The 24,611-nt window shown below is 51.9% G+C and overlaps 10 protein-coding genes across 10 annotated transcripts; 5 read left to right on the forward strand and 5 right to left on the reverse strand.

The window, feature by feature from the left end:
- Nucleotides 1–1,063: 1,063 nt before the first annotated feature.
- Nucleotides 1,064–1,690, reverse strand: AYO20_04536 (hypothetical protein; the record flags this gene model as incomplete). The annotated part of the gene is made up of 1 exon (XM_022642832.1): nt 1,064–1,690. The coding sequence occupies one exon, from the start codon at nt 1,688–1,690 to the stop codon at nt 1,064–1,066; it is 627 nt and encodes a 208-aa protein (XP_022501134.1).
- Nucleotides 1,691–2,409: 719 nt separating this feature from the next.
- AYO20_04537 (hypothetical protein) lies at nt 2,410–3,585 on the forward strand (the record flags this gene model as incomplete). Its single annotated transcript, XM_022642833.1, has 1 exon — nt 2,410–3,585. The coding sequence occupies one exon, from the start codon at nt 2,410–2,412 to the stop codon at nt 3,583–3,585; it is 1,176 nt and encodes a 391-aa protein (XP_022501135.1).
- An 845-nt stretch (nt 3,586–4,430) lies between these two features.
- On the reverse strand, nt 4,431–7,006 carry AYO20_04538 (hypothetical protein; the record flags this gene model as incomplete). Its single annotated transcript, XM_022642834.1, has 2 exons — nt 4,431–5,999; nt 6,059–7,006. The coding sequence occupies 2 exons, from the start codon at nt 7,004–7,006 to the stop codon at nt 4,431–4,433; spliced, it is 2,517 nt and encodes an 838-aa protein (XP_022501136.1).
- Nucleotides 7,007–8,306: 1,300 nt separating this feature from the next.
- Nucleotides 8,307–9,272, forward strand: AYO20_04539 (hypothetical protein; the record flags this gene model as incomplete). The annotated part of the gene is made up of 1 exon (XM_022642835.1): nt 8,307–9,272. One exon carries the CDS (start codon nt 8,307–8,309, stop codon nt 9,270–9,272), a length of 966 nt encoding a protein of 321 aa, XP_022501137.1.
- A 563-nt stretch (nt 9,273–9,835) lies between these two features.
- AYO20_04540 (hypothetical protein) lies at nt 9,836–12,794 on the reverse strand (the record flags this gene model as incomplete). Its single annotated transcript, XM_022642836.1, has 2 exons — nt 9,836–12,631; nt 12,684–12,794. The coding sequence occupies 2 exons, from the start codon at nt 12,792–12,794 to the stop codon at nt 9,836–9,838; spliced, it is 2,907 nt and encodes a 968-aa protein (XP_022501138.1).
- Nucleotides 12,795–14,109: 1,315 nt separating this feature from the next.
- AYO20_04541 (hypothetical protein) lies at nt 14,110–14,667 on the reverse strand (the record flags this gene model as incomplete). The annotated part of the gene is made up of 1 exon (XM_022642837.1): nt 14,110–14,667. The coding sequence occupies one exon, from the start codon at nt 14,665–14,667 to the stop codon at nt 14,110–14,112; it is 558 nt and encodes a 185-aa protein (XP_022501139.1).
- A 333-nt stretch (nt 14,668–15,000) lies between these two features.
- On the reverse strand, nt 15,001–17,022 carry AYO20_04542 (hypothetical protein; the record flags this gene model as incomplete). Its single annotated transcript, XM_022642838.1, has 1 exon — nt 15,001–17,022. One exon carries the CDS (start codon nt 17,020–17,022, stop codon nt 15,001–15,003), a length of 2,022 nt encoding a protein of 673 aa, XP_022501140.1.
- Nucleotides 17,023–17,801: 779 nt separating this feature from the next.
- AYO20_04543 (hypothetical protein) lies at nt 17,802–19,541 on the forward strand (the record flags this gene model as incomplete). Its single annotated transcript, XM_022642839.1, has 1 exon — nt 17,802–19,541. One exon carries the CDS (start codon nt 17,802–17,804, stop codon nt 19,539–19,541), a length of 1,740 nt encoding a protein of 579 aa, XP_022501141.1.
- Nucleotides 19,542–20,357: 816 nt separating this feature from the next.
- On the forward strand, nt 20,358–22,171 carry AYO20_04544 (argininosuccinate synthase; the record flags this gene model as incomplete). The annotated part of the gene is made up of 10 exons (XM_022642840.1): nt 20,358–20,381; nt 20,432–20,441; nt 20,498–20,536; nt 20,604–20,773; nt 20,836–20,952; nt 21,005–21,484; nt 21,582–21,668; nt 21,731–21,758; nt 21,814–21,828; nt 21,912–22,171. 10 exons carry the CDS (start codon nt 20,358–20,360, stop codon nt 22,169–22,171), a joined length of 1,230 nt encoding a protein of 409 aa, XP_022501142.1.
- A 1,182-nt stretch (nt 22,172–23,353) lies between these two features.
- Nucleotides 23,354–24,596, forward strand: AYO20_04545 (fructose-bisphosphate aldolase 1; the record flags this gene model as incomplete). Its single annotated transcript, XM_022642841.1, has 4 exons — nt 23,354–23,461; nt 23,515–23,625; nt 23,682–23,984; nt 24,036–24,596. The coding sequence occupies 4 exons, from the start codon at nt 23,354–23,356 to the stop codon at nt 24,594–24,596; spliced, it is 1,083 nt and encodes a 360-aa protein (XP_022501143.1).
- Between the last annotated feature and the right edge of the window lie 15 nt (nt 24,597–24,611).

Below are 24,611 nucleotides of genomic sequence, written 5' to 3' on the forward strand. Positions count from 1 at the left end.
CATTGTCCTTTTGTGAAACTGAACGGGTCCTTTGTCTTTATGTCCCGGTGTAGAAACACCATTGACAAAGCCACGATTGTGGAAGAAAAGATGTCGAATACCTGGGATGCTAACTGTCCAGAGTCCAGAGAGCCATCTTGAAACAACCAGCGGCGAAAATCGCACTGATCTGCATTCCTCTCGGCCACGACACCGACTTGTATGACCCAACCGACGAGGATTACGGGGTTGCGGAGTCGCCTCCGTGGTCGCTTACGCATATTAGCCCTGTGGGAGTTGCTGACCGACACACGCTCCCTGCAGACAGGAGCAGCGTACAGCAAATCCTGATCAGACGCCTTGCGAGAACCCGGGGCACAGGTTATCCCCAGAGTCTGCCCCATGGTCATGTGCCCGGTGGAGTGGATTCGACCTCCGTTCATTGATGGACATGTAACAAAGGCCACTCGCAATGCACCAGTGCACAACCCCGCCGGATGCTTTTCCAGATGGTCTCTCCTCGACGTCTGTGATCACATGCAGTCACGAGGTCTCCGAGGGTAACAAAGAGCGATCCTGCGCCTCTATTTTCTCTTTCCCTTGCTTCTTCGTTGTGAAGTCCTAGGAGTATTCTACTCTTCTAATTCCTTGTATCTAGTCGAGTCGTGATGGTGCGTGTCTTGAGCTCTTCGCATCTTGTTCAGCCTCCAGCCGCTCTAACATGTCCAGCAACAAGTCCTCTCTGAGATCGCCTTAACGCCACTCTGTCAACATATCCTTCTTGGCACATGGTCACATACTGGTCTCACCTCATTGTATAACGTAAATATGTACCTGGCGACTGTCCAGATAGTGTTCGAGGCTTCGTCAACGCTTTGGATGGTGTGGCTAACTTTCGGCATCGCTAGCAGGTGTGGAGCTTCACTCTGACCTCGGAACAGAACCTGGCCCTGAGAGGAAACGGTCTGAGCCGATTTCCCCAACTATTATCTGCCCACGTGCGACAGCCACTCCGACATGTTGTCGCCGTTGACAGAACCCTCAAACACCATGGCCATAGTCGACCAGCAATCGAAAGGGCTTGTCAAACGTAACCTCCATGTTTTGCAAAATGCATGCCTGCCGCGAAATAGAACAACTTTGCCGCGACCACGAAGTTGTCCTTGTTGGCCCACTCCAACAACTTCTCGTAGAGTTCGCTCAGCGGCACCATGACTCTTTCAATCAACTCGCCGTCATCCAGTCTTTGCTCGGGCATAAAGTCTTGCTCGGCATTCAGCTTGACTTCGACCATGACCAACTTGATCGTGGCATTGGTCATTCCAGGATCACTCGACAAAATCGGCGACACGTCATAGACCTTGCCGTCATAGCCGGTCTCTTCCTTCATCTCTCGAACTGCCGCTTCCTCGGGCGTCTCGTCCTCGTCGACCAACCCGGCCGGCCACTCGACGGTGTATTTCCCGACCGGGGGACGATACTGGAGGACCAACATGGTGCTGGGTGGTTTGGAAGGGTGCACGAAGATGTTGCCCATGGCCACGGCGTCAACGCCGGACTTTGAGGTTGTCTTACGGATAGCGATCTCCCAGGTACGGGGAGTGCCTGTTTGGTCTATGAAATCGACCTTCTTGAGCGTGACCCATCTCGCCTGGGCCGGATCTAGATCGGTGATGGAGACGATCTCTGGCTCCTGTGTCTTGGGCGACATGGTGGAAATGACGGACAGATAGCTAGGGAGTCAACACAGGAAAGGGGGAAGAGTGATACACTAGGCAGATAGAACCCAGGAGCGAACAAGTTGACTGCAGGGGGGAAAGATATGAAAAGTCAGATGCCCAGGAGTTCGGTTTAGCATCTCAATTGACGCCTTGGCAGCCAAGACTTTCTCTGGGCGCGGCGAGTTAATCTCGACCTCCACTTTAACACGCCAACGTGGAACCTCACCACCCAGGGGTATGGGCACGTCACACGATAGTCCACAGCTTCCCCCGCTACCCAGCTGCACATCCTCTGAGGAATCACTCTCTCTACAGAGTGAAAGTGCGGGACAAAGGGCGAACCAACACTTCATTGTGCTCTGCCCACGAACAAAGAAAAGAATGGGTTGCATACAACTAACTGCCCTTGTGCGCCTTTCTACGCGACAAAGAAACGCACCATCTGTCCTGTGGCTTGTCCTCGGACAAGGAGTCGATGTCGGGGTGTAACATGATCGTAGTAACGACTTGATGAGGCTGATGTCGCCCCACTCGACTCTGTGCTGCCTCGACATTGCCTTGCTTCACTGCCTCTGCCACTGCCTTACAACATGGGACAGGGTCGCCGGGTACTTAAAGTCCCATAGAGCATGCTCTCCAGAGATTCTCCCCATCAACCGACATCTTCTCTCGATACCACCATCAGATCTTTTACACAACTCCGTACACGATGAATTCTGACAACGTCCCAGATAGTGCGATGGCTTCCAGCAGCACTCCCCCTGTCGACTGGGATCTGAGCGATCGTCTTGTCACCACCACTCAACCTCAGACGTACGAGGTCGCCGCCGACGGTGATGCCTATTTTCGAGCCCTCACGGAAACAAAAGAGCACGTCTTGATACGTGTCTCGACGGAGGCGCTGAGCAGGAGCACCAAGTTCTTCAGAGAGCAATTCAAGGCAAGCTGGGCTCCAGAGGGCGGTAAGTTCACAGCCGAGAATCCCTTGCATTTCCTGGAGCGTTTGGAACCGTTCGTGTTGTTTCTCCATGTCGCTAGTGAGGACGAACCTCTTCCACCGGAGAATACCTGCCTCCTGAGAGACGTGGCCCTGATGCTTGACAAGTACCTCTTCGAGGGCAAACTCCCCGCGTGGTTCGAGAGGATCCTCACGTCCTTCATCCCCAAGAACTTCCCGTTCCCCAACGACGTCGAGAATTCCAGCATGGTGTATGGAGATACAGGAATCTTGTTGTGCACGGCCTTGCCAGCCATCCTCCACTCGGCATATCTGCTGAACCTCCCGGCTCTTTTCGCAACCGCTTCGCGCCGCATGATGTGGCAGATGACGGCCTACGACGTCGACGAGCTCCTCCCGGACCACATGAAGGCGTTGATGCCGTGGGACTTTATCCGGGGCTTCGAGTCCGAGGTGGTGAGAGTGCGTGACGTCCTGATCTCCAAGCTCCCCCACGTGTTCTACCCGGACCCGCACGGCGACGCCCAGTGGGGATGCCACGACTGCAACCTCGTCTCGCACGCCGAGCGCTGGCACCGCGAGGTCATCAGCAAGGCCGAGTGCACCCAGGCCGAGCAGCGGGTCGGCGAGGTGCAGCAGAGCCTCGAGAGCATCTTTGCGGAATACGTCCACGACATGACCAAGCTCGAGCGCCTGCGCGAGTTCGACCAGGTCGACAACCCCACGAGATTCGAGTGTGGCCGCTTCCGCCTCCGACACCTCGACGTCGCCGAGAACGAGATCCTCTTCGAGGCCTACACCGCCATCGGGGGCTTGTGCTTGCCGTGCATCCGCGTCGGCGGTGAGTTCGCCTTTCGCCACCATTGCGACCAGCACAACCTCGACCTCGGCAAGGAATCGTCGATCCGCAATCTAACACGGCAATGAATAGCGGAGAGAGAGGGCTGAGCATGATCATCATGTCCCGGGGGAAAAGTTGGAGCGGAGTAGAGAGACGAAGCGTAGTGTGATGAGGTCGCGACTCGCGAGTGAGCAATGGGCATGCATGGTGCAGAAAAGACGTGCATGAGAAATGACAGGGTGTAGTGAGTGAGTGCATGGAGCCAGACTCTGCGGGGCTTGGAATGGTGCTGTCAGGGTGTAGGAGCGAAAGGGAAGTAGTAGTAGTAGACGACAGGGGACGGGCGAGACATGTCTGACAGATCATCTGGACAGAGCTGGATGAGAATTACCACTCAGAAAATGTAATACAAGATTTCCTTTGTGATAAATAACCTTGGCCCCATCTCCCTTTGCCGCGTAGGTATGGATGAACTATAGTGCTAGTCAGGTCCTGGGCCAGAGGAACATCAACCAGAGAGACCTTTGGCCTGGGAGAGGTGAATCGAGGCCTCCTTCTGTCGTGCAGACACGGAAAAGTCACCAAAACCCTTCCTATCTGGGTAATATCGGACAGGACGATAGAAGGAGACATAACTAGGGATCGCGGCATTCCGCGAGGAGATTTCTCAACAGAACCGTGGTCAGGCCCGCACTGATACGCAACGTGCATAATCACCTTCCTCACCACCACCATCGGCTGAAGAAGCCAGCTAGAATGCCACGTGAGACTTCTCAGGGTCGATCTAGGATCCTGACCTAGGGTGGTGCGGGGGAGATAAGTCGTATATCTCTTCTCCTGACGATGATCGGACACAGGAATGAAACGGCCACACGATGCCGGGACTTGATGTCATATCCCGTTATTTCGATGGGTTGAGGTCCTTCTCCCCTTAGTCGTCTTCGTCTTCATCCTCGTAGTGTCGACGTGGGTGGAAGGGGCGCAAGGATAGTGGTACATTCAACCGACCAATGTCAATATTTCCGCACCCCTGAGTACAGTCGCGAGTGAACTTGTGTCTCAGGCTTTCTGATTTGCGGTTCTGCTCACCGAGCCAGTGTGGTCGTGATTCATCTTGACAGTCCACGATATCGGCCAGGAAGCTTTCGTATTTCCAGCGCCATCCTTGCAGAGACGAAGTTGGCGTATCGGAACACGCACCTCTGAGGCAACTCCTCACCTCAACGGCCCGTGTAGCAGCTGGAAAGTCAGCGATAGGCGGCCCTTCTATTTTTCTGACTGTACCACCAATCCTCCAGCGCGACTTAAGCAAACAGAAATGGTAGTCGATCCAGACTTTATCATCATAGTCGAGAAGTGCTCTTCGACCTATGCAGGGCGGCTGGCTACATGACCTCGTTCGAGTCCAACCAGTCACACGCGAAGCCCTGTATTCCATCAGCATGACGGGCCCCGAGTCATCCTGAGAATCGTTCACGATATTAATGAAGGGTTGTTTTTGGTAAAATGGCACCTGTCTGAGGTCCACAGCTTCGGTGACTCGTCTTTTCCTCTCGACCCCTATCCAGCAGCCCTCGTCTCTCTCCTCCTCTGTGGGCACCCAGGCAATTGTATCTGGGAGGCGAGGTTCTTCGCTAAATGTACCAGGAAGCAGATGGAGTCTGTACACATCAATTGTCCAATGATGGACGATTGTCAAACTCCAGTCTGCTGGCGCTGGTCCGTAGACAAGTCCTGTCACCTGTGATTTCCATCCCTCTCTCTTTTCAGGAGCCTGGACACCTAGATCTCTCCAGATACCACTCTCCCGTACACCATACTGAAACAGGTCCAGCCCTGCTTGCTGTATCATCTCAGCCCAAGTATGAACTCGATGCAGCATAGGTATGAAGTCCGTTGGTGATTCCCAGCCACGGACCTGTAGATAATCAAGTAGTGGTGTCGCTTGCCACTCTTCGCTATCATGATTAAAAGGATGAGTAGCAATACTCGAAGGGTCGGCGCCATTGTTCAAAACGCCGAGTCCAATATCGAGCCAATCCTTGTGTCTCTCTGGGCTCCTCGATGCAACGCAGTGGAGTACAGTTTTGCCACTGCTGTTCCTGAGCGACGCAAGTCTCGGATCCATTGCCTGCATTCCGACACACTCCAGAAAGGCTGTAGCATCCAAATGAGTAAGCCGCGAGGCTAGCTCAAACTTCTCCTCAAAGGTGCGAGAATCAAATCCCGGGAAGTGGGTTTGCAGTATGACTTCCAAGGGTTCTACCCGCGTACACCATCGTAACCATAAATTTCGAGCGACTCGAGTGTCGTCGTCGGCAGTCATATCAGTATCGACGTCCGGGTCCTCCAAGATCAATCGATACATTTCTGCGTTTACATGATCCCCGACTATGCTATACCAACCGAGAGCATTGCTCAACCGTGTCCCATGGTCCGGGTATGTTGTCTGGCTGAGAAGCCATTTGCAAACTTCGAGCTGTCCCAATTCCGCAGCAGCCTATGTTCTTGTAATCACTATGGGTGCGTTGCTGCCTCGAAGGGCAAGTGCTTACTTACCTCAACGAGCGTCCACCAGCCATTGACACCGGTGGACACTTTATCGTATATTGCATCCAGCGGTGTTGCCTCGCCTCTCTCAATGAGTCTCCTGACCCCTTCAAGGTTCCCCCGTCGGCAATAGCGGAAGATGAGGGAATTGTATGAAACATGATTGAAAGTGCGCAAGTGTATGGACCATCCGAATTGAGCCTGGCTGACGGCAAAATGGAATATCCGAGCTGTAAGTAAAGGGGGAAGTCGAAATGTCACTTGGAAGCGCTGCTTGTTGTTCTTTGTTCGCTTGGACCAACGAGAGCGTCCCAAGGCACGATCATTGGCAGTGAAAGGACGGCTTGCTGTAGCCGTATCTTTTTGTGCCATGGAAATTGGTGACAACACCGAAGATTGGGCCAGCACTGTCAACTGTTGTGAGAGACTGATGGTCCCAGCGGAAAGCTGATCTTGCAGATTGCCGATCAAACAGCCATGAAGGGCCAACATGTCAGTGTGCGCCTGATCCCGGCGCCTCTGTTCCTCGCCCAGGTACATCATGTATACGAGTTCGAGTGAGCTTTTGGCCTTCTCCAGCCCATCGAGCAGCTCTTTGACATCACGCTGTTTGAACGCAGTATATATTCTGCCGCCTATCTTGGCGTCTCTTGAGAGGCGGTCGTCCATCTTGTCAATAAGCTCCTGTATATCCGCCGTGTGCAACTCGCATTCGGTGATGCAGCGTGCGAGGAGAGCGTCGCTGGCACCTCCCTGCTGTCGACGTTGCTCGAGTTGCCGTAGTGCCAGAGCCATCGTCTCCAGGCCGAGCTGGAGCCTGGCAACTATTCGAGGTGCGTCACGAGCCGCGTGGTACATGCGTTTCAGCTTTGCAGCGCTCTCCACGAGCTGAATGCTCAATGAGACCAGGCCTGCTCCACTGGCGGCAATGCCAAAAATTGCTTCAGCGCCAGACATTGGGGAGAGTGATTGACAGTCGAGACCCAAACGAAATTAATACCACTACTAGCAGTACTACTAGTAGTCCTTGTGATGAACGGAATTGTAAGTGAGGTGAAGAAGAGAGGTTTTATCGACAGTGAGGCTGGCACTGCCTGGCACGTGTTCAAAATCTATGCATAGGAAACTCCCAGTTGAAAGTGACAGGGAAGGTGTACAGTGGTTGGTTGGGATCGGGCCACGTCAGTCAACAACGTCCGAATCGCTTTGGGCCTAGCTAGGGCTGAAAGAACTCACTCACCACTAAGGCTCGGAGCTGCAAGCTCGTAAGGCTCACTCGCGATGTGCCTTGACGACGAACCCCAATGATTCAATAGTAATTTACATAACCAGAGACTCGATCATTTGAAATGCGCCCAGGAATGGAAGCATGGAGGATTTCCTAATGCGGTATGCGGTCTGAGATACCTGTGGGAGGGTCGAACAACATTATTTGCAGTATTACCCGATTCGTACAAAAAGGTGACTCGTTTCAAATGCACTCCCCGTTTTCTTTGACCGCGGAAGGCTCGACCCAGTAAGTAGTTACTACTACGCCCGTCCTGAGTCGACTTGTTCTAATCTCAAACTCTCTAAACTCTAGGAGGCTAAGTTAACACTGTAATACTATTGTATTCTCGAGAGACTGAGACAGAAAGAATTGTTGTCAGAATCAGCTTTAGTTGGCTTCTGCCTTCTTTCTACGGACAGGTTTGAAAGTGCACATTTCCATCAGGACTGCAAGTACTACTGAGTACTTACACGAAGTGGAAGGATAGCCTGATAGTGACCTGCTCGAAAGACAACCTCAGGCCCTAATAGATGTAGTAGTCACTTCATTCCGAATCAAGATTGAGCTGATTTTGATCCTCTTCGAAAGCAGCCAGAGTGGTGGCCTGGTGCGCAAGTCCGAATCGGGACTAATATTAACAGTTGACTGCACTACAAGTGTTTTGGGCATCTTCAAGTTCTTCGCAAGCGTCTCCCTCTCCTGTTTACTACCACCGAATTTGCAGCCGAGTTCACGTCACTCTTAACTAGAGCGGGAAGCCCTGTTGGTAGCCTTACGTTCAGTCCAGAAAAGACTGGAACTTTAAGTTATCTGTATGCAGGTGCCTGGCTGTCTCGGGGTTAAGGGATGGTAACTCTCGGAGTTATTTTGTACTGAACCATACTACGAGGAACTCATACTAAAAGTACGATCTTTTCATGTGTCACTACTAGTAGTACTGTCCAAAATACTGAGCACTACCACTAACTAGTAGGGTTGACTGCCAGCATGTCCTCCGAAGCCACGCCCAAGGTCATCATCTTCGGCCCAACTGGCAATGTTGGATCCGCGACTGTTCGGGCGGCCCATTCGCAAGGAGCAAAAGTGTTCCTTGCAATGCGGGATCTGGAAAAGGCGATCCCAGGCTACACCCCAGAACAAGAGCGCGAGGCAGGCTTTGAGAGAGTCTATGCTGATCTCACCAAGCCCGAAACGATCGAGGCCGCCGTTGCCAAAACCGGGGCCAAACACGCCTTCATCTACGTATTCAGGACAGCTGATCACATGAAGTCCTCCCTTGTTGCGCTCAAGTCTGCAGGGATCGAATTCGTCGTCTTCTTGAGCAGTTATACCGTCCCGACCATCCTGAGCAACGAGACCATTTCACCAAGCAACTTCATCGCCTGGGGACATGGCCAAGTCGAGCTTAACCTGGACCAAGTCTTTGGAACAGACGGGTACGTGGCTGTGCGACCTGGGTCTTTCGCTACCAACGCCCTGCGATGGAAGAAGATGGTTTCGGAAGGCGAGATCAAAATCGCATATCCCGAGGCGCTGTTCGACTGGATCACGCCGGGAGACATGGGAAGGGTGTGTGGAGCAGTTGTCGCCAAAGGACCTCATGCTGTTGACAGCGCCGCTGGGAGAAAAGTCATTCGACTTTGCGGCCCGAAGATCATGTCGCAGGCTGCAGCAGCAGACACCATTGGCAGGGTCCTCGGGAAGGAGCTCAAAGTCACACGGCTTGACGAGGAAGAAGGTGTCGAGTTCTTCGTGAAAGCCGCCCATGTGCCGGAGACGGCAGCGCGACAGCTGATCGCGCTGCTCAAACAGAGAGTAGAAGACGGGAATAACGGTGAAGAGTTGTATGAAAGTTACGAGGAGGCAGTTGCCAACATCACCAAGTATGGGGGACGACAGCCGACCAAGTTTGACGAGTGGGTAGAGGAAAACAAGGCCATTTTCGTCGACTGAATACAGTAGTACTAGTAGTGCTGGTAGTGAATATGGAGGACTGAATACTCGACTCTTCGTACATCAGTATCAAACAACTAAGGATGGGCAATTTAGTATAGGTACGAAGTCGAATTCGTGAGCACCAGTAGTGGGTAGTCCTTATTGACCAGGTCCTGTTCACTTTCGAATCGTGTAGTTCGCCGACGACTTAGTCGCGTTACGGGGTCTGGACCTGACTTGAGATCTATGTGCCCCTCTGGACTTACTGCAGTGGTTATTGCTCGATAGGACTGGTGATACAGTAAGTTACTAACCAGGCCCTGTTTCCGAGACTGGACACATCTTCCAATGGCCTGCTCGACCTGTCGTGATACAAATGTGGGTGGGCTTTCTGCACAAGAGACACGCACTTGAAAACGGGGATTTAGACGGAATCTTCATTTTCCAATCAACAGTCATCTCATGATGACCATGTGCCAACTCATAACTTCATCAATAAGTACGCTTTTCTCTATATAGACGGTTTAGATTCTACCCAGAGTGGTTCCAACAGGATACAAAACCGACAAACGCCATCTCGATCACCGTCTCCCTCTGAAATAGTCGTAATTCGTATTCAACTCTTCCCCAGGCGTCACGTCCCGATAACCATCCATTTCGCTTCCATCCCGACTCGCCACTGGGGTCCGCCACTGGTCAAGAGACATGAACTCGCCGTTCGGTGTTCTGACATCGCCCGCACTCCCTAGCAGGTTTGTCCTGTCATCGTAGGGATCCGCGTGAGGACCTTGATGCGGTCCTAGACTGTTGGCCCCGACAAAAGGAGCTGCAGGACCGTGTCTGAATTGACTTGGGACATTAGACTGGTCGAATTCCTTGCGATGGATATGTGTTTGCTGTGGTGCTATCACCGGAGGGGCTGGGCTCACATCGCGGGAACTTGATGGCGAAGACTCCTTCTGACCACCAAATGACGAGACTGGGGTCTGGCTTCGCGAGGAGGAGAGCATATCACCCGCCTCTTGGCGGAAGTCCTCGCGATTTTTATAGAATTTGAAGTCTTGATGAGCCTCAGGGACAAATTCGAAAGGGACGTCCTGAGGTGGCTTGCTCGTCTGAGTCATTGGCTGCATGGCGATATCCGAAATGGGCATAGATTGTCCTCCATCAGACTGTAGTCGGCCACGGTAGATCTCAGCAAGGACGTGCCTGGCCTTAGCATGGACCATTGGCGTCATCAGGGGTTGATATAGAGCCGGGTGCCCGAATTTGAATGAAACCTTCTCAGATTCCCTCGGCTTCGCCTCCACCGCAAGGCGTTCTTGATCGTGCATTCCACCCCGAGAGTAGTACTTCAGGTCCAAGTCGAAAGTCTTCATACAGTACCATTTGAAGGCAAGCATGATGACCAGCAATGGTGCAATCGCGGCAACGAGGGTCCATTCCCCCCTGGCTTTGACGACCACACCGATAACAACATTGGAAAGTATCGTGGCGAATATCATTCGGTTAAACATCGTCGTCCAGAATTGACCGCCAGACTCGGTTTTGGTGACAAAAACATACATGAGAAGATATTTCTTGAGAAATGCGTCGATGACAAAATACAATGCGGTAACAACCAGCACTATCGGCTGAAGTGTAGAATAGCAAAGTGCCACCGTGGTGTAGAATAGGAAATAGTTGTAGTAGCTGGCATAATCAAAGGTTGGAGGCGCAGTCCACTCGATATTCTGTCGAGGTGTCGGAGCCAAGAAGGTTCTTGCAAACCAGGTGTAGGTTAACTGCCACAGTTGAGCCAGATCAGTGGCGGCACCCAGGTTGCGCTGGAGGATCCAAGTGACCCAAAATGGCGAGATCTGACAGAGTGTCGTTGTGATCACCAGGAAGAATTGGCCTTTTCTCAGCGCGTCCCACAGGTCGTTACTCTGTTTGTTGTATTGGATCACAATCGTCACATACTGCCAAACTGCCGAAAAGATGGAGAATACAACCAAGTTGTTCAGAGTGAAAAAGGCGTACAAGTTCCGAAAGACGTGTCGGTCCCGATCGGTTTTGGTCACATCACCGGCCCGGACTTGAAGCCGCCGAAAGATGCTCGGGAGCAAGAGATAAACGAGCGAAGTAAGAGCCGGGGCAGCAATACCCTGGACGATGGCCCAGCCCGTATGATGTGCTTCCAGTTGAGTTCTGAAAGCTGGCCAGACGAGACCCAGGTTTGACAGATTGGAGAGGAAGACCGCAATTCCGGCGTTGATGGGAGTCCAGATGATCGTTAGGACGGCGATCCAGATGCCATTCATTATCCGCTTGCTCCTCCGCGAAGATCGCGACAGTTTGAGATTGTCCCAAATAAGGTCGTTGGGTCTCGGTGCTAAGCGAATCTTGGTACCATGAGGTCGCTTGTTCCGTGCCTGGAATGCGACTGTGTGCGCCTCCGAAATCTGTTCCCAGCTAGCAAAACCGTAGGACATGGCATCACGATTGTCCACGCGCTCTCGAATATCATTAATTTCCATCTCGAGAGATCGGATACGGTCCGTGAGATACTCAATGGCATCGACTTTGCCGTTTGTCGTCTGACCACGGTACTTGCTGGGGGCTTTGATGGTTGGTCGGTTTGGTGGCAGCCTATCCGGGTTCTTCAGATACTTTGCCAGAATCGACTCAAGTTCCCTGACAGCCTTTTCGTGTTCTTCGATCAAATCCGGTAGCACCTTGACGTTGCGTCCAATGGACGTCTTCGGAACAGTGCCGGTTGGATTGATCTCTTCAGTAATTCGAACAATACCGTCCTTGGTTCGCAGATTGGCTGGGATGTCTCGAATCAATATTGTCCGGGCATGTAGACTCTTCTGATATTCGGGGCTTTCAAGGTAGAGTCGTCGCAGGTGATGGATTCGACGGTAATTGTGCCAGAGAAAGTATATCACCACCAAATCAATCAGCCACGCCACGACAACCTGAGCCCACAGACCTCGTCCGAATGTGAATAAGGGGGTCATGACGGCGAAGACGCTCAAACCCTTTGTGATAGCCTTGTTCCCTTGTGTAACGTTGACGGGAATCATGACAACAATGCCAATCAGACCCAGTACCAGGAACATGTTTCGCAGCATTCGAGTGAACCGCAGGAAGATGACTGCATCCATCCCGATTCTCTCTATCAGGTAGGGTTCCGATGCTTTTCTGACGGGTGCAACCCAACTGAACAACCCCTTCCCCAACGGTGGTGGAGCATGATCTTTATCCGCATTTTTCAGTCTGGGAGCATAAACAACATTATTTCGAGGTCGAATAAGGCAAAATAGGAGAGCGAGCCCGGCACTGAGTCCTAGAGACGTTGCAAGGGAGGCCCAAAAGGCACCTGTTTGAAGCTAAGAAGGGTCAGCACAATCTTCGCAACTTGGATTCTGGCAGAATACCTACTGAAGCTTGAAATGGATTTGCAATCAACTGGAGGACCTGCTCTCCTTTTGATAGACTGGCATCCGGGGTGAACGAGGTCTGCCGGGGAAAAAGCGCGTGAACGGCCGACATTGTGTGCTGGTGGTCTTGCGTGTTGGCAGAGCAAGACTCTACACGGATAACTGCATAATACTGTTGCCAATGGAAAGCAATTGTAGGGAACCTCGCCGACCCGCGCAGCTGGGGTCGTAAGATATCTATGTACCTCTGAACAAACGAGGTTTGCCGATCGAAGAACAAAGGGTTCGGCGGAGTAGAATCTCGAATCCGGGGGAGTGGTTAGCGAATGACAAAGGCGTGTCAAAAGCGATGGTCTAAAAGAAATGGACGATATGAATGAAAATCTGTTTAAATTCTGGTAAGAGATAAGAGGAATACTAATGTACAAGAAGATGAGGTTGCGTTGCGTTGTTTCAGACAGAAAACTGCGAGATTGTAATTTACTCCGTGCCATACATAGAGACGAGCGACTGTTGTGTTTCAACCGCCCAATTGGGAATGTCCCCAGCAAAGTCGTTGGCCTATGATGCGAGCCAAGACACGTACCCCTGGGACATTCGACATGGGCGGCCCGTCTGCCTATTGGCGGCCGCCGAATCCTTCGGCTACTTAGCTGCATCCATGCCCAGCATCAGCCACCCTTTAGCCTATTGCGACCTGACTAGGCGGCCCCAAGAGTGCTTGGGTGCCTGTAACCCTCGCCCCAAAGAAAAGGACCGCACCTGCGGCACTGCGACATGCATGCATGAGAAACGAAGAAAAAAAAAGCCCTTCAAGCGGCACAAAAGTTAAAGCTCGTACATTTTCCCCATTGCACCCGCAGAATTTTCCATCCATTTCGCCTACCGAGGAAAAACATCTCACTCATTCGCCAGGTCTCATGCATCCTTCTCCCTGTCAACCACCATCAGTGGGGTGATCCGAGCGCCTCGCATCTCACTCAGCAATTTCATCGCGATCCAACATTGCTTCCCCCAAGCGGCTACCTCCTAGAAAGTTTTGAGCTGTTCCACACTGTACGCACAATGACGCGCAAAGAAACCCTGCGAGAAAGACTGATCCTTCGAGAACCATCGCTTCAACATGCGCGAGTACTTCCCATACCGTCCTGCAGACCGAGTTCCACTCATGACCTCCATTGAAAATGCATCGTGGGTGGACTGATAAGATGGCGAGTCAAGATGTGTTGTCGTCTGTTCGATCGACACAACGACGTGCTGGCTGGGATATAACCCGAGAGATTTTGTCCACCTCCACTGGCTAGAATCACAGTGTTGCAAAGACCCATGTCGTTTCTTTTTACTCGAAACAGATGGACATCTGAACCCCTCACCACTACAGTGGCAAGGAAGAGGCCCGCCAGTCTGGACACTGAGAAATCTGCCCACTAGGAGGTCGCCGTCGCCGTCGTGTTCAGTTGCCTGACTTGCTCCCGCTCTTCGCTGCTCATCCCAGCCTTTTCCAGCACCCAGGCGAGAATATCATTTTTAGCCTCACAGTATTGATCGGCATCTCTCCAGTCTCGCTGCGAGAGCTCGACCTTCTTCCGGCTATAGACGTCTCGAACTGTGGAGTCCTTGCGACAAATATCCCGCACCCCCAATTGATTCCTGATCGACTGACAACCGTCCACCGAGATATAGAGATGCCTTGTTGGGGAAGCTCCAGGTTTCCGCAACGCATGGCGATCCGGGATGCCCATTTCCCCTTTGTAGATGTATCCTCCCCTTGACGTCAATGCGTGGATGGCAGCCTCCACGTCGGCTCGGGCGCTGATGATAGAGAGGTCGATGACGGGTTTGGCGGCCAATCCTGGCACCGCTGTGCTGCCCACATGCTCGACATCGATGTACTTGACCCCTCCGAGGACGTCCTGCAACTCTTTCTTGATTTGCTGGAACTGGAGCGGCCATTCAGGGTTGTATTCCTCTACGATGACCTTCATGGCCGTCGGGCGGGGTAGGGATGGAGGGGTGTTATGGTTCAAAACACGCAGTAAGTTTGTATGCGGCTGACGACGTGAGTTCCCACGGGCCGTTTCCCGTTACCCTGTTACACGTATCTCGTATTCGGTCTGCGGTGAGGCTTGGTCTTGCAACGTCCCATATTTGGTGATAGATAAACACTTGTTCGTCGACTGCTTCAAGTCTACACAGCAAATACCTACTTAATATTTCCAACCACAACTATTCACGATCTAGTGTTGGCAGATTTCCTAGCATCAACAACGTTAACCCAACCTACGATGCCCCATACCAGAAACTGACAACCATAGACCTCATATCAAAACAATCTTCCTCTCCCCGAGGCTTCCCAAGATTCTGACATATTCACCCGCATCCATCTTCAAGCCGTTCTTCCTAATATCACCCTCGGGTCTGCCCACAACCACCTTTCCCTCTTTAGTGTTGAATTTGACGCGAAACTCCTCGATTAGTGTGCCAGCTTGCAGCTCCATCATGCCGTGGATATAGCATTGGCCGAGGTATACGTAGAGGTCATTGATAGGACGAAGCACGATCGGCATATCCACTCCTTTGACGATAGCAATGGCGTCAGTCGCTTCGGTAATGTCGGGGACAAGGCAGAAGTAGCCAAGGGTGGAGACACAGAATTGTTTGTACTGGAATGTGTCCATGCTATCAATTGCTTCGTAGAATCTCGGGACAATACTTTCGCTGTCAGTCTCGGTGTTCGTCGTTAGAGGCGTCTGAGAGGACAGCCACGAGCGCCATTCCTGTACACCAGCGGCAACATAGGAAGGTGATGCGACGGTGTCATGGTCCGTGGTGTTGGCAATGAGAGTTGCGTTGTAGACGTCGATCACTTGTTCAGAGTTGATGTAGAATGTGGAGGGCAAGGTTTTGATAAACTCTTGAGATTGTTGATCCAATGCTAACACTTCTTGAGCGGTCTTTCTGGAGTTACCAAATCCCTTCCCATCTTCGAGGACACCGCTGAGAAAGGCGATATTATCTTGCATCATGACCGTGATTGACAAGGTGTATCGCAGCGATTTCCTCGGCTGCTTGGCTGCGTCGAGCAATTTCAGCAGATAGTGCTGTCTTTTCTTGGGAATTCGCTCTACCTTTGGCCGAAAGGTCTTGCCCCCTGCACACCATTCTTCAGGAACGAGGTATTGGGTCCGAGGGCGAGACCTCCAGTCAACTACCCAAGAAGCGAGACCGGAACGTGCTTCCTGCTGACAGACTCCCGACCAGTCCAGTACCTCGTGTCTTCCTCTCTCCGCCATGCGCATCGCGAAGTCGGCATAGACCTCTTCCCAGGGAGTGACGTAGTCGGGTTGAGGTGCCCAGTCATTTTGAGTCAAGTCTGTGGCAATATTTCGAATGGCATAGATCTTGTCCCGCGGGTCGTAGCATTTCAACCGCGACGCATCGTGCATGGCGTTTATTAAGCTGACCTCTCGCGTTTCTGGTTCGTGGTTCAGAACCTGCATCTGATGAAGCCGATATGTCTGGATGCTCTGAATAAACATAATGTTGGGCTCGAGGTTCGCATACGTCTTTGAGGGATCGTCGGAGAGAAACCACTGGGGCCACCGCATCGTGGACCTGGGGAGGAACAGCCATGCCAGCGCAAAGATCTGAAGCCAGGGTATCTCGTCTTCACCACAGACAACCACAGGATCAGAGCTTAGGGCCCCTTCTTGTCTAGTCCATACACGTGTAAACCAAGGCCGCAGAAGGAGCTTTGCGCATGAGTTGACCAGTGATTCTTTTTCTGGGTGGGTATGCAGGACATCGAGTATATGAGACTTGTTCTGCAAGTACTGTGTCTCATGCCCGGCATACATTACCGTAGGTGTGTACTCGTCGAGATAACGCCTGGCATCCAGTGTCCTGGCATACTGGAACCCGACTGCAACATCGTCGCCACTTGGGCCTAACCATATTACAGTCCGTTTGGCCTTTTCATACACTTTGTACATCAAATTTACCTCTCTCGCCTTCTCCACCGCGTTGTCCTGATCTATACAAAGGACGTCAATCCACAGATATGTAGTATTCGCCTCGGAGCGGAATCTCCTCAGGACTTCATCTGCGTTCTTGTAGATACCAACCCTGGAGCCAGAGATAGAGATGAAGTGGTAGGAGCGATTGTCGTCGCCACAGACATACGACGTCGCCGTGTACTCAGGTTGCGCATCTTCGAGGTCGTGTACCACGAAGCTCCCCACAAGGTCGTCTGCGGGCCGCCCTGGGAGTAACTCGAGGAGCCTGATGAAATCACCTATGTGTGGTAGTGGGACATATAGGGATCCATCGGTCATCGACATTGACAGATACGATCGTCAGTTCAGAGGATATGGCCATAAACAGGATGCACGGTTTGGGTGTGATCAAAGTACAGCTCATGTTGTAGGTGAGAACCTCACAGTCACAACAACAGGAATGAGGCTCAGACGCGTACCGAGTAGCGATAGCCGCTCAGCATGATGGTCACACTCACCTACCTCGAAACGAAAAGGCCACCAGCCCTGCAGTCTGTTGCCATGAGAGGCCAATTAGAACCAACTGTGATAGACGAGGCGTGCAAGGATAAGTTTGTGCAATGGCACAAGTTCCGGTTAAATAGGGCGGCGCTACGGGTACCTGCCAGGCGACCATGCAAGAGGCAAGAGTTTCCGACCGGCTTCCTTTAAAGTTCAAAGCCCGGGTGGCTTCCGGGGGCCCCCACCCTTACTTTAGGCATCCTCGATGATTTGATAGGCACCGAAGCGGGCTAGTGACTGTACTCGGTACTCGTAGGTAGACTCTCCTCCACTAATAATAACAATCCCGACTCCCCCCACCCGCACCCGGACAATTGATTTGTGCTCGTAACCTGCCCCAAGCCGAAGCTCATAGAGAAAAAACGATACGGAGGAACCCCCCGTTGTCCCGTCCCCCGGATTTACCTCTCCTCGATTCGATCTTCTCTCGAGCACCACCAGCTCCTCGCAGCAGTCCTTCGATCACATCTCCTGTCAACACGACCGACCTTGTTTCGTCCCAATGTCGTGACCGCTCGTGATAAGCGCCATGGGTCTGACCCCGACAACAGAACACTATCCGGATGCCTGACAAGCCCGCCACGGTCGTCGCATATGCGGCTGGCGCCTCTCTTGCTGCGATTGCTGCCTTCTATGTCTTTGCGCCGACCTTCTTCATCGATGGCGAGAATTCCTACAATACCAACGATGGCCGCAAACGCACAATTATTGGTCTGTCTAATCCGGCCAATGACTGCTTCATTAATTCAGTCCTTCAAGCACTCGCTGGACTCGGCGACCTCCGGCTCTACCTGATCAAAGAACTACACAGGCGCCAGCTCGATGGACCCGAGATTTATGACTCCCCTCCTCCCGTGCTGCGCAAGGGCGAAAAGGCTGATAGAATTGTGGGATTGCAAAAGGGGCCGGTCACTAAGGCGCTGAAGGAGATGCTGGATGCTCTGAATGAGCGTCCCATATACAAGAAAACCATCAGTGCAAAACCCATGATAGAGGCGTTGGAGAGGGCTTTCAATACACGTATAAGCCGAAATCAGCAAGATGCGCAGGAATTCCTACAAATTGTCCTCGAACGGCTCTGTGATGAATACCACGCAGCACAGCGGGCGCGGCTTAGATTTGCCAACCCAGATCAGACCGAAGATTCCACTACTACGGATTTAAAGCCTTCCTCCATGAGTCCGGCATCGACTGAGGTCACTATAGGAGCTCGCGAAGGATTTCCCTTCGAGGGTCGCATTGAATCCCATATCCAATGCCAGCGCTGTGGTTTCAGGACGAAGCCGACAGTCACAACTTTCGTTTCCCTGACCTTGAACGTTCCCCAGAAGAGCGCCACTTCCTTGGACAATTGCTTCGACATCCTACTGAAAAGTGAAGAAATCGATGATTTTAAGTGCGACAAATGCCGGCTGACGCATGCTCTCGAATGGAAGAACTCTAAGCTATCCTCAAACACCACGGACAAGGAGCGCGAAGAGCTGGAAAAAGACATTGCCTTAATCGAGCAGGCTGTACGTGATGATCCAGAGAAGGCTCCTGAAGGTGTAGCTTTACCCGACACGAGTCTCGCACCAAAAAGCAAGATCAAAAAGTCAACTCGCATCACAGTGTTTCCCAAAGTGATCGCAATTCATCTGTCCCGATCGGTCTTTGATCCGGGGAGCTATTCCACCAAAAACATGGCCAAGGTATCATACACGCAGAGATTGCGTCTAGGAGGCCTGTTAAATGAACATTGGTACAAATTGTTGGGAGTGGTATGTCACAAAGGCAGTCATCACAGCGGACACTACGAGTCTTTCCGACGAAATCATGTGTACGCTCCCTTTGCTACTCCTGACCCGTTCAGCGCGTACGCTATGGCCAGCCGATATACGAGCATGACTTCGTCGGCCACTCCCAGCCCAACCATGGAAGCGACGCGAGGTGACGGACTAAATAAGTCCGCCGCACCTCTTAACGGCAACTCAACTACATCATTGTCTACAAATTCACTATCAACGGGGAATAGCAGATCAGACTCTCACGGGATAAATGGCAAGGATACCCGCCCGCCTACCCTGGAAGACAACGCTATGTCGCCAGTTCAGAGAACAGATACCCAAGTATCGAAACAGATTAGAACACAAGATCCAATACCAGGCAAGTTCCGGCGGCGGAAAAAGTCCAATGATCGGTGGTGGCGCATTTCGGACGACAAAATCAAGGAGGCTCGCCTGTCGGACGTGCTCTCCATGCAGCGCGAAGTCTACTTGCTCTTCTATGAGCTTGAGCGGCCAGGCGATGATCCTTCAGCTTAGATCTTGTCGCCACTGCACCTAGGGCATACCTACTTCCACTAGCCCAGGCACTACGTTAAAACCCTCGTTATATCGGACATCTGGTGTGCAATATCAAAAACAGAATTTGATAGATCTTGGGGTCACCCGATTGTGGCCCTTTCCATAATGCTAGATCTTGGATAGAACGGAGCTGGAAAACGTCTGCATATATGCTGATCAGTGCTGAGAGATATGCTGCAAACACTCGAGGTCCATTCAGTTTTATATGAGGGTCGATCTCCAGAAGGCTAACGTTTAACCACTTTCCTGCAGGGGGAGCATTCCGTGGGAATGAAACCAGATACACAAATGCGGTTCAGTCGCTAGAGTTGTGGGTTGGTGAACCTTTCCTCTGAGAGGGAGGGTTCACGAATCATGGTAAGCGGTTGAAGTCTCCCATTGTAGCCCTTGTTTCCACGTGCCTATTTTTAATTCTATCTACTGTTAGGCCGGACAAGTTTACCCAAAATGCAGTCAGAGTTTTTCTTGAGCATCAAGGATTTCTTTTAGTTGCCGCAGTTGATGTGAGAGGACGACTGTTTACAGTAGTTTTGCGACGCGAAACTCCTGACCGCTTTTGGCCTAGTACCGTTCCTAGTCAGGTCACTAGTGGACCAACAGAGCCTTATCGCCTGCTCTATGCGCCACACTTTAAAAAAGTTTCTCGACCTCACGTGGGGTACAAGGAAAATTTGTGAAATCTTTCTGAGCGGTTATCAACTGCACGAAGCCCCTTGATAGTCTGTCAACTATTTGCACGAGAGTCCCACCCCATACTGAAACCCACTTGACAACATGGCGAAGGGAAAAGTCTGCTTGGTAAGTGACAATCCAGCAACGACCACATGTGTCTTTCTAACGGTATTCAGGCTTATAGCGGTGAGATATGAGTCAGAGGGACCATTGGAGGATGAAGTACTGATATGGACGTACAGGTGGTCTGGATACCAGCTGCATTCTGCGATGGCTGCTCGGTGAGACTCCTCAAGCCATGGAGTTTCTTTTGCACTGTGACATCAATGACTGATAAATGAACTGCAGACGACGGTTATGAGGTCGTATGCTTCCTTGCCAATGTTGGGCAAGAGGAGGACTGGGATGCCGTCGAGAAGAAGGCCCTCAAGATTGGTGCTACGAAGATGGTGATTGAAGACCTCCAGAAGGAGTTTGTGGAAGAGTTGTGCTTCAGAGCCGTGCAGTGCAATGCCCAGGTGAGTCTGATGTGAAACGAGGCCGGTGACCGGTTCGCAGAAACTCAACTGACCCTTAAAAGTACGAGGGACGTTACCTGCTTGGGACATCTCTTGCGCGTCCAGTCATTGCACGATCTCTCATGCGAGTGGCACAGCGTGAAGGCTGCGACTCCGTGAGCCACGGTGCTACCGCAAAGGTAATGAGCTCTGAGTTTCACTATGCCTGGTCATCTTCTAATGTACTCCAAGGGTAACGACCAACTCCGCTTCGAGTTCGCCTTCTACGCAATCCAGCCTTCCATCAAGATCATTGCTCCGTGGAGAGATCCCAAGTTCTTCAACCGATTCCAGGGTCGGAACGATCTGCTCGACTATGCCACAGCAACGAACCTTCCGGTCACATCCACCAAGGCAAAGCCGTGGTCGATGGACGCCAACCTTGCCCACTGCAGCTACGAGGCTGGAATCTTGGAAGACCCAAACCAGGAGCCTCCTAGCGACATGTGGACCATGACCGATGACCCGCTGAAAGCTCCCAACGAGCCGACCAACATCACCATCACCTTCGAAAAGGGCATTCCGACCAAGGTCGTCACGCCACAGGGCACCTTCACCGACTCCGTGCAGCTCTTCAAGGAGCTTAACCGTATCGGAAAGGTCCACGGTATCGGCAGAATCGACATTGTTGAGAATCGATTCATTGGGTTGAAGTCTCGTGGATGTTACGACGTAAGCTTGTTTCTAGCCGATGTGCACGGGCGGCTAGTTGTCCCCTGAGTCGCACGGCAAATGTTCGATTTCGTGCCTCTGACTGACCTAACTGCAGTCCCCTGCCATGACCATTCTTCGTCTCGCGCATCTTGATCTTGAGGGGTTGGTCCTCGATGGACAAGTCCGGGCTCTCCGGGATCAGGTAAGTCATGCACCTTTGCTCCCGATATATTAGCGATCGGTGTCTAACGCTTTGATCCTTAGTTTGTCACTCACAACTGGAGCAACTATCGTAAGTCATGACGCCTGTCTGTTTGTGTGAACGAATATTAATCCTCTCTCCATAGTCTACAACGGAATGTGTACGTATAGAATACCTTGCACGTGCTTCACTGGAATGCACTTTGTTTCCACTGTCGGTTTGTACTAACCATTACCCTTCTAGACTTCTCCCCCGAGCGTGTGTTTGTGGAGAATTCTCTGCTCTACAGCCAACAGAACGTGAACGGCGAGGTCCGCTTGAGCTGCTACAAGGGATCTGCGTACGTCCTCGGACGTACCAGCAGCAGCGAGAAGCTGTACTCCATGGAGGAGGCATCGATGGATTCGTTGGAGAACTTCAGTCCCGAGGACACCACGGGATTCATCAAGATTCAGACCATTAGGCTGAAGAAGTATGCGGATGAATGGGCAGAACAAAAGTGAAGAAGTCGCTCTCGGTCAAGGGTTTCTTTTTGTGGTTATGTTATTAAGCCAGGGATGAATGACTGGAATCATGCAGCTGAATAATCTCAGCATCAAAATGGTCTTTCAAACTGCATGAAGCTCACTTTGCGACCGTGTAATGCTCAGGGATGAACGTCACACTCGCCCGGTTGTTAGATGGGGATCTCGTTCGAGCAACCGGGCAGCCAGCAGCCCCAGGTGTTTCTTTCGTAGATCCTAACCTCCCTTTGGCCAATTCAACTGTCGAACCAGCAACAATACTGTCCATTTGTTCTGTTCGCAGTTGTTCCTTGGGTTGTTCGGAGAATGCATTGCGCTTATACCCTCAGTGATGCTCCCTCGGCCTTGGTGACCACTCCACAACGCATTGTTTAGATAGCCTTAGTGCTCGCGGCAGAGGAAGCAAGCCTGGCGAAGGGTTTGAGCTTTAGTGGAGCGAATGGTCGTCTTATGAAGTTCAGTTCACGATCGTTGTGGGTACCGGTCCGTTGTCCTAGTGATCTGAGATACTCCGAAGGCTGTCGGCAGTCAGTGGGAGAATTGTACCGTCAACCCAAGGCCGGGCAATACTGTCCGACCAGCTCATTGCTTCTGCCCAGACTTCGTCCCCAACGGGTCCACTGGTTCATCGTGGGGAAAGGAATTGCGCTCTGGGCCAGAGTGAATCCCGTAAAGTTCCGCAGGGCAAAAGGATCGAATGGTACTTGTAGGAATTCCGTGGCCGAGACATCGAGAGCAAAAGGAGAGAACCGGGACGAGGGAGAGGGCCGTGGCTGTGGGGGTTTGGTAGGAAAGCGAATGAAAACTCGCTGGCCGAGGAATGAATAACGACAGTGGCACCAGTGGGCAAAAAGAAGCTCGATGTCATTGCTGGTTGCTCCAGTCACTGCAATCGCTGCCCCTCACCACTTTTCTCCCATCGCCGCTTCGGAAAACCAGCCAGCGGCCTTTCGTTTTGATCCTTTCCCACAAGCCGAACTCACTTTTACTTCGATTCTATTCTTTTCTCACATATTTCTCATTCATCCTTGCTCTCACCTTCTCCCGTGGTATATACTGCCGCCGCATATCCATAGCTTAGACTCATCAGAGAGACCTTGATCTTGTGTCTTCCACCCCTCCTCGATTCAACTTCCAAGAGCCCCACCAGCAGTCATCAATATGGGTGTCAAGGATATCTTGTCGCGAAAGGAGGGTGTTATTGTCGGCGACGACGTCTTGAATCTCTTCAAGTACGCCCAAGAGCACAACTTTGCTATCCCCGCCATTGTAAGCTCCCCGGCTGCATCTCAACGGTTCTATCACTAACCTCCGGTCCCTAGAACGTGACCTCCTCCTCGACCGTCGTGGCCGCTCTGGAAGCTGCTCGCGATGCAAATGCTCCCATCATCCTCCAGGCCTCTCAGGGAGGTGCTGCGTACTTCTGTGGCAAGGTTCGTTTGAATATGAGCTTGGGCAGAAAGAATGGCAAACTGAAAGCATTTTACAGGGTGTCAAGAATGACAAGCAACAAGCATCCATTGCTGGTGCAGTGGCTGCGGCTCACTACATCCGCTGTGTCGCTCCCGCATACGGCGTCCCTGTTGTTCTACACACCGACCACTGCGCAAAGAAGCTTCTCCCTTGGCTTGATGGCATGTTGGATGCGGATGAGGCCTATTTCAAGGAACATGGCGAGCCTCTGTTCTCTTCGCACATGATTGACTTGTCCGAAGAAGCTGTTGACTGGAACATTGAGACCACGGCCAAGTACCTGAAGCGGGCGGCCCCCATGAAGCAGTGGCTGGAGATGGTAAGTATCTAGATTCCGTTCCGGGTCCGTTGATCACTAACCCGAGAACAGGAAATCGGCATCACCGGTGGTGAGGAAGATGGTGTCAACAACGAGGATGTCGACAACAACGCCCTCTACACTCAACCCGAGGATATCCACTTGATTTATTCGACTTTGAAGAAGATCTCCCCGTACTTCTCGATTGCCGCAGGCTTCGGTAATGTTCACGGTGTTTACAAGCCAGGCAATGTCCGTCTTCACCCAGAGTTGCTCGACAAGCACCAGAAATACGTCAAGGAGAAGGAGTCTACCAAGTCAGACAAGCCTGTGTTCCTTGTGTTCCATGGTGGCTCCGGCTCGACCAAGAAGGAATACGCCGATGCCATCAGCTATGGTGTGGTTAAAGTCAACCTCGACACTGACCTGCAATACGCCTACCTAACTGGTATCCGTGATTATGTGTTGAACAAGAAGGACTACATCATGAAGCAAGTCGGCAACCCAGACGGCGAGGACAAACCCAACAAGAAGTACTTCGATCCCCGCGTGTGGGTGCGTGAAGGTGAGAAGACCATGAGCGCGCGTGTGGCCGAGGCATTGAAGGACTTCAACACCGCCAACACTCTGTGAGACCACTTTGCAACG

This window comes from Fonsecaea nubica (genome assembly GCF_001646965.1).
Source record: "Fonsecaea nubica strain CBS 269.64 chromosome Unknown Scaff24, whole genome shotgun sequence".
NCBI classification, from domain to species: Eukaryota; Fungi; Ascomycota; class Eurotiomycetes; order Chaetothyriales; family Herpotrichiellaceae; genus Fonsecaea; species Fonsecaea nubica.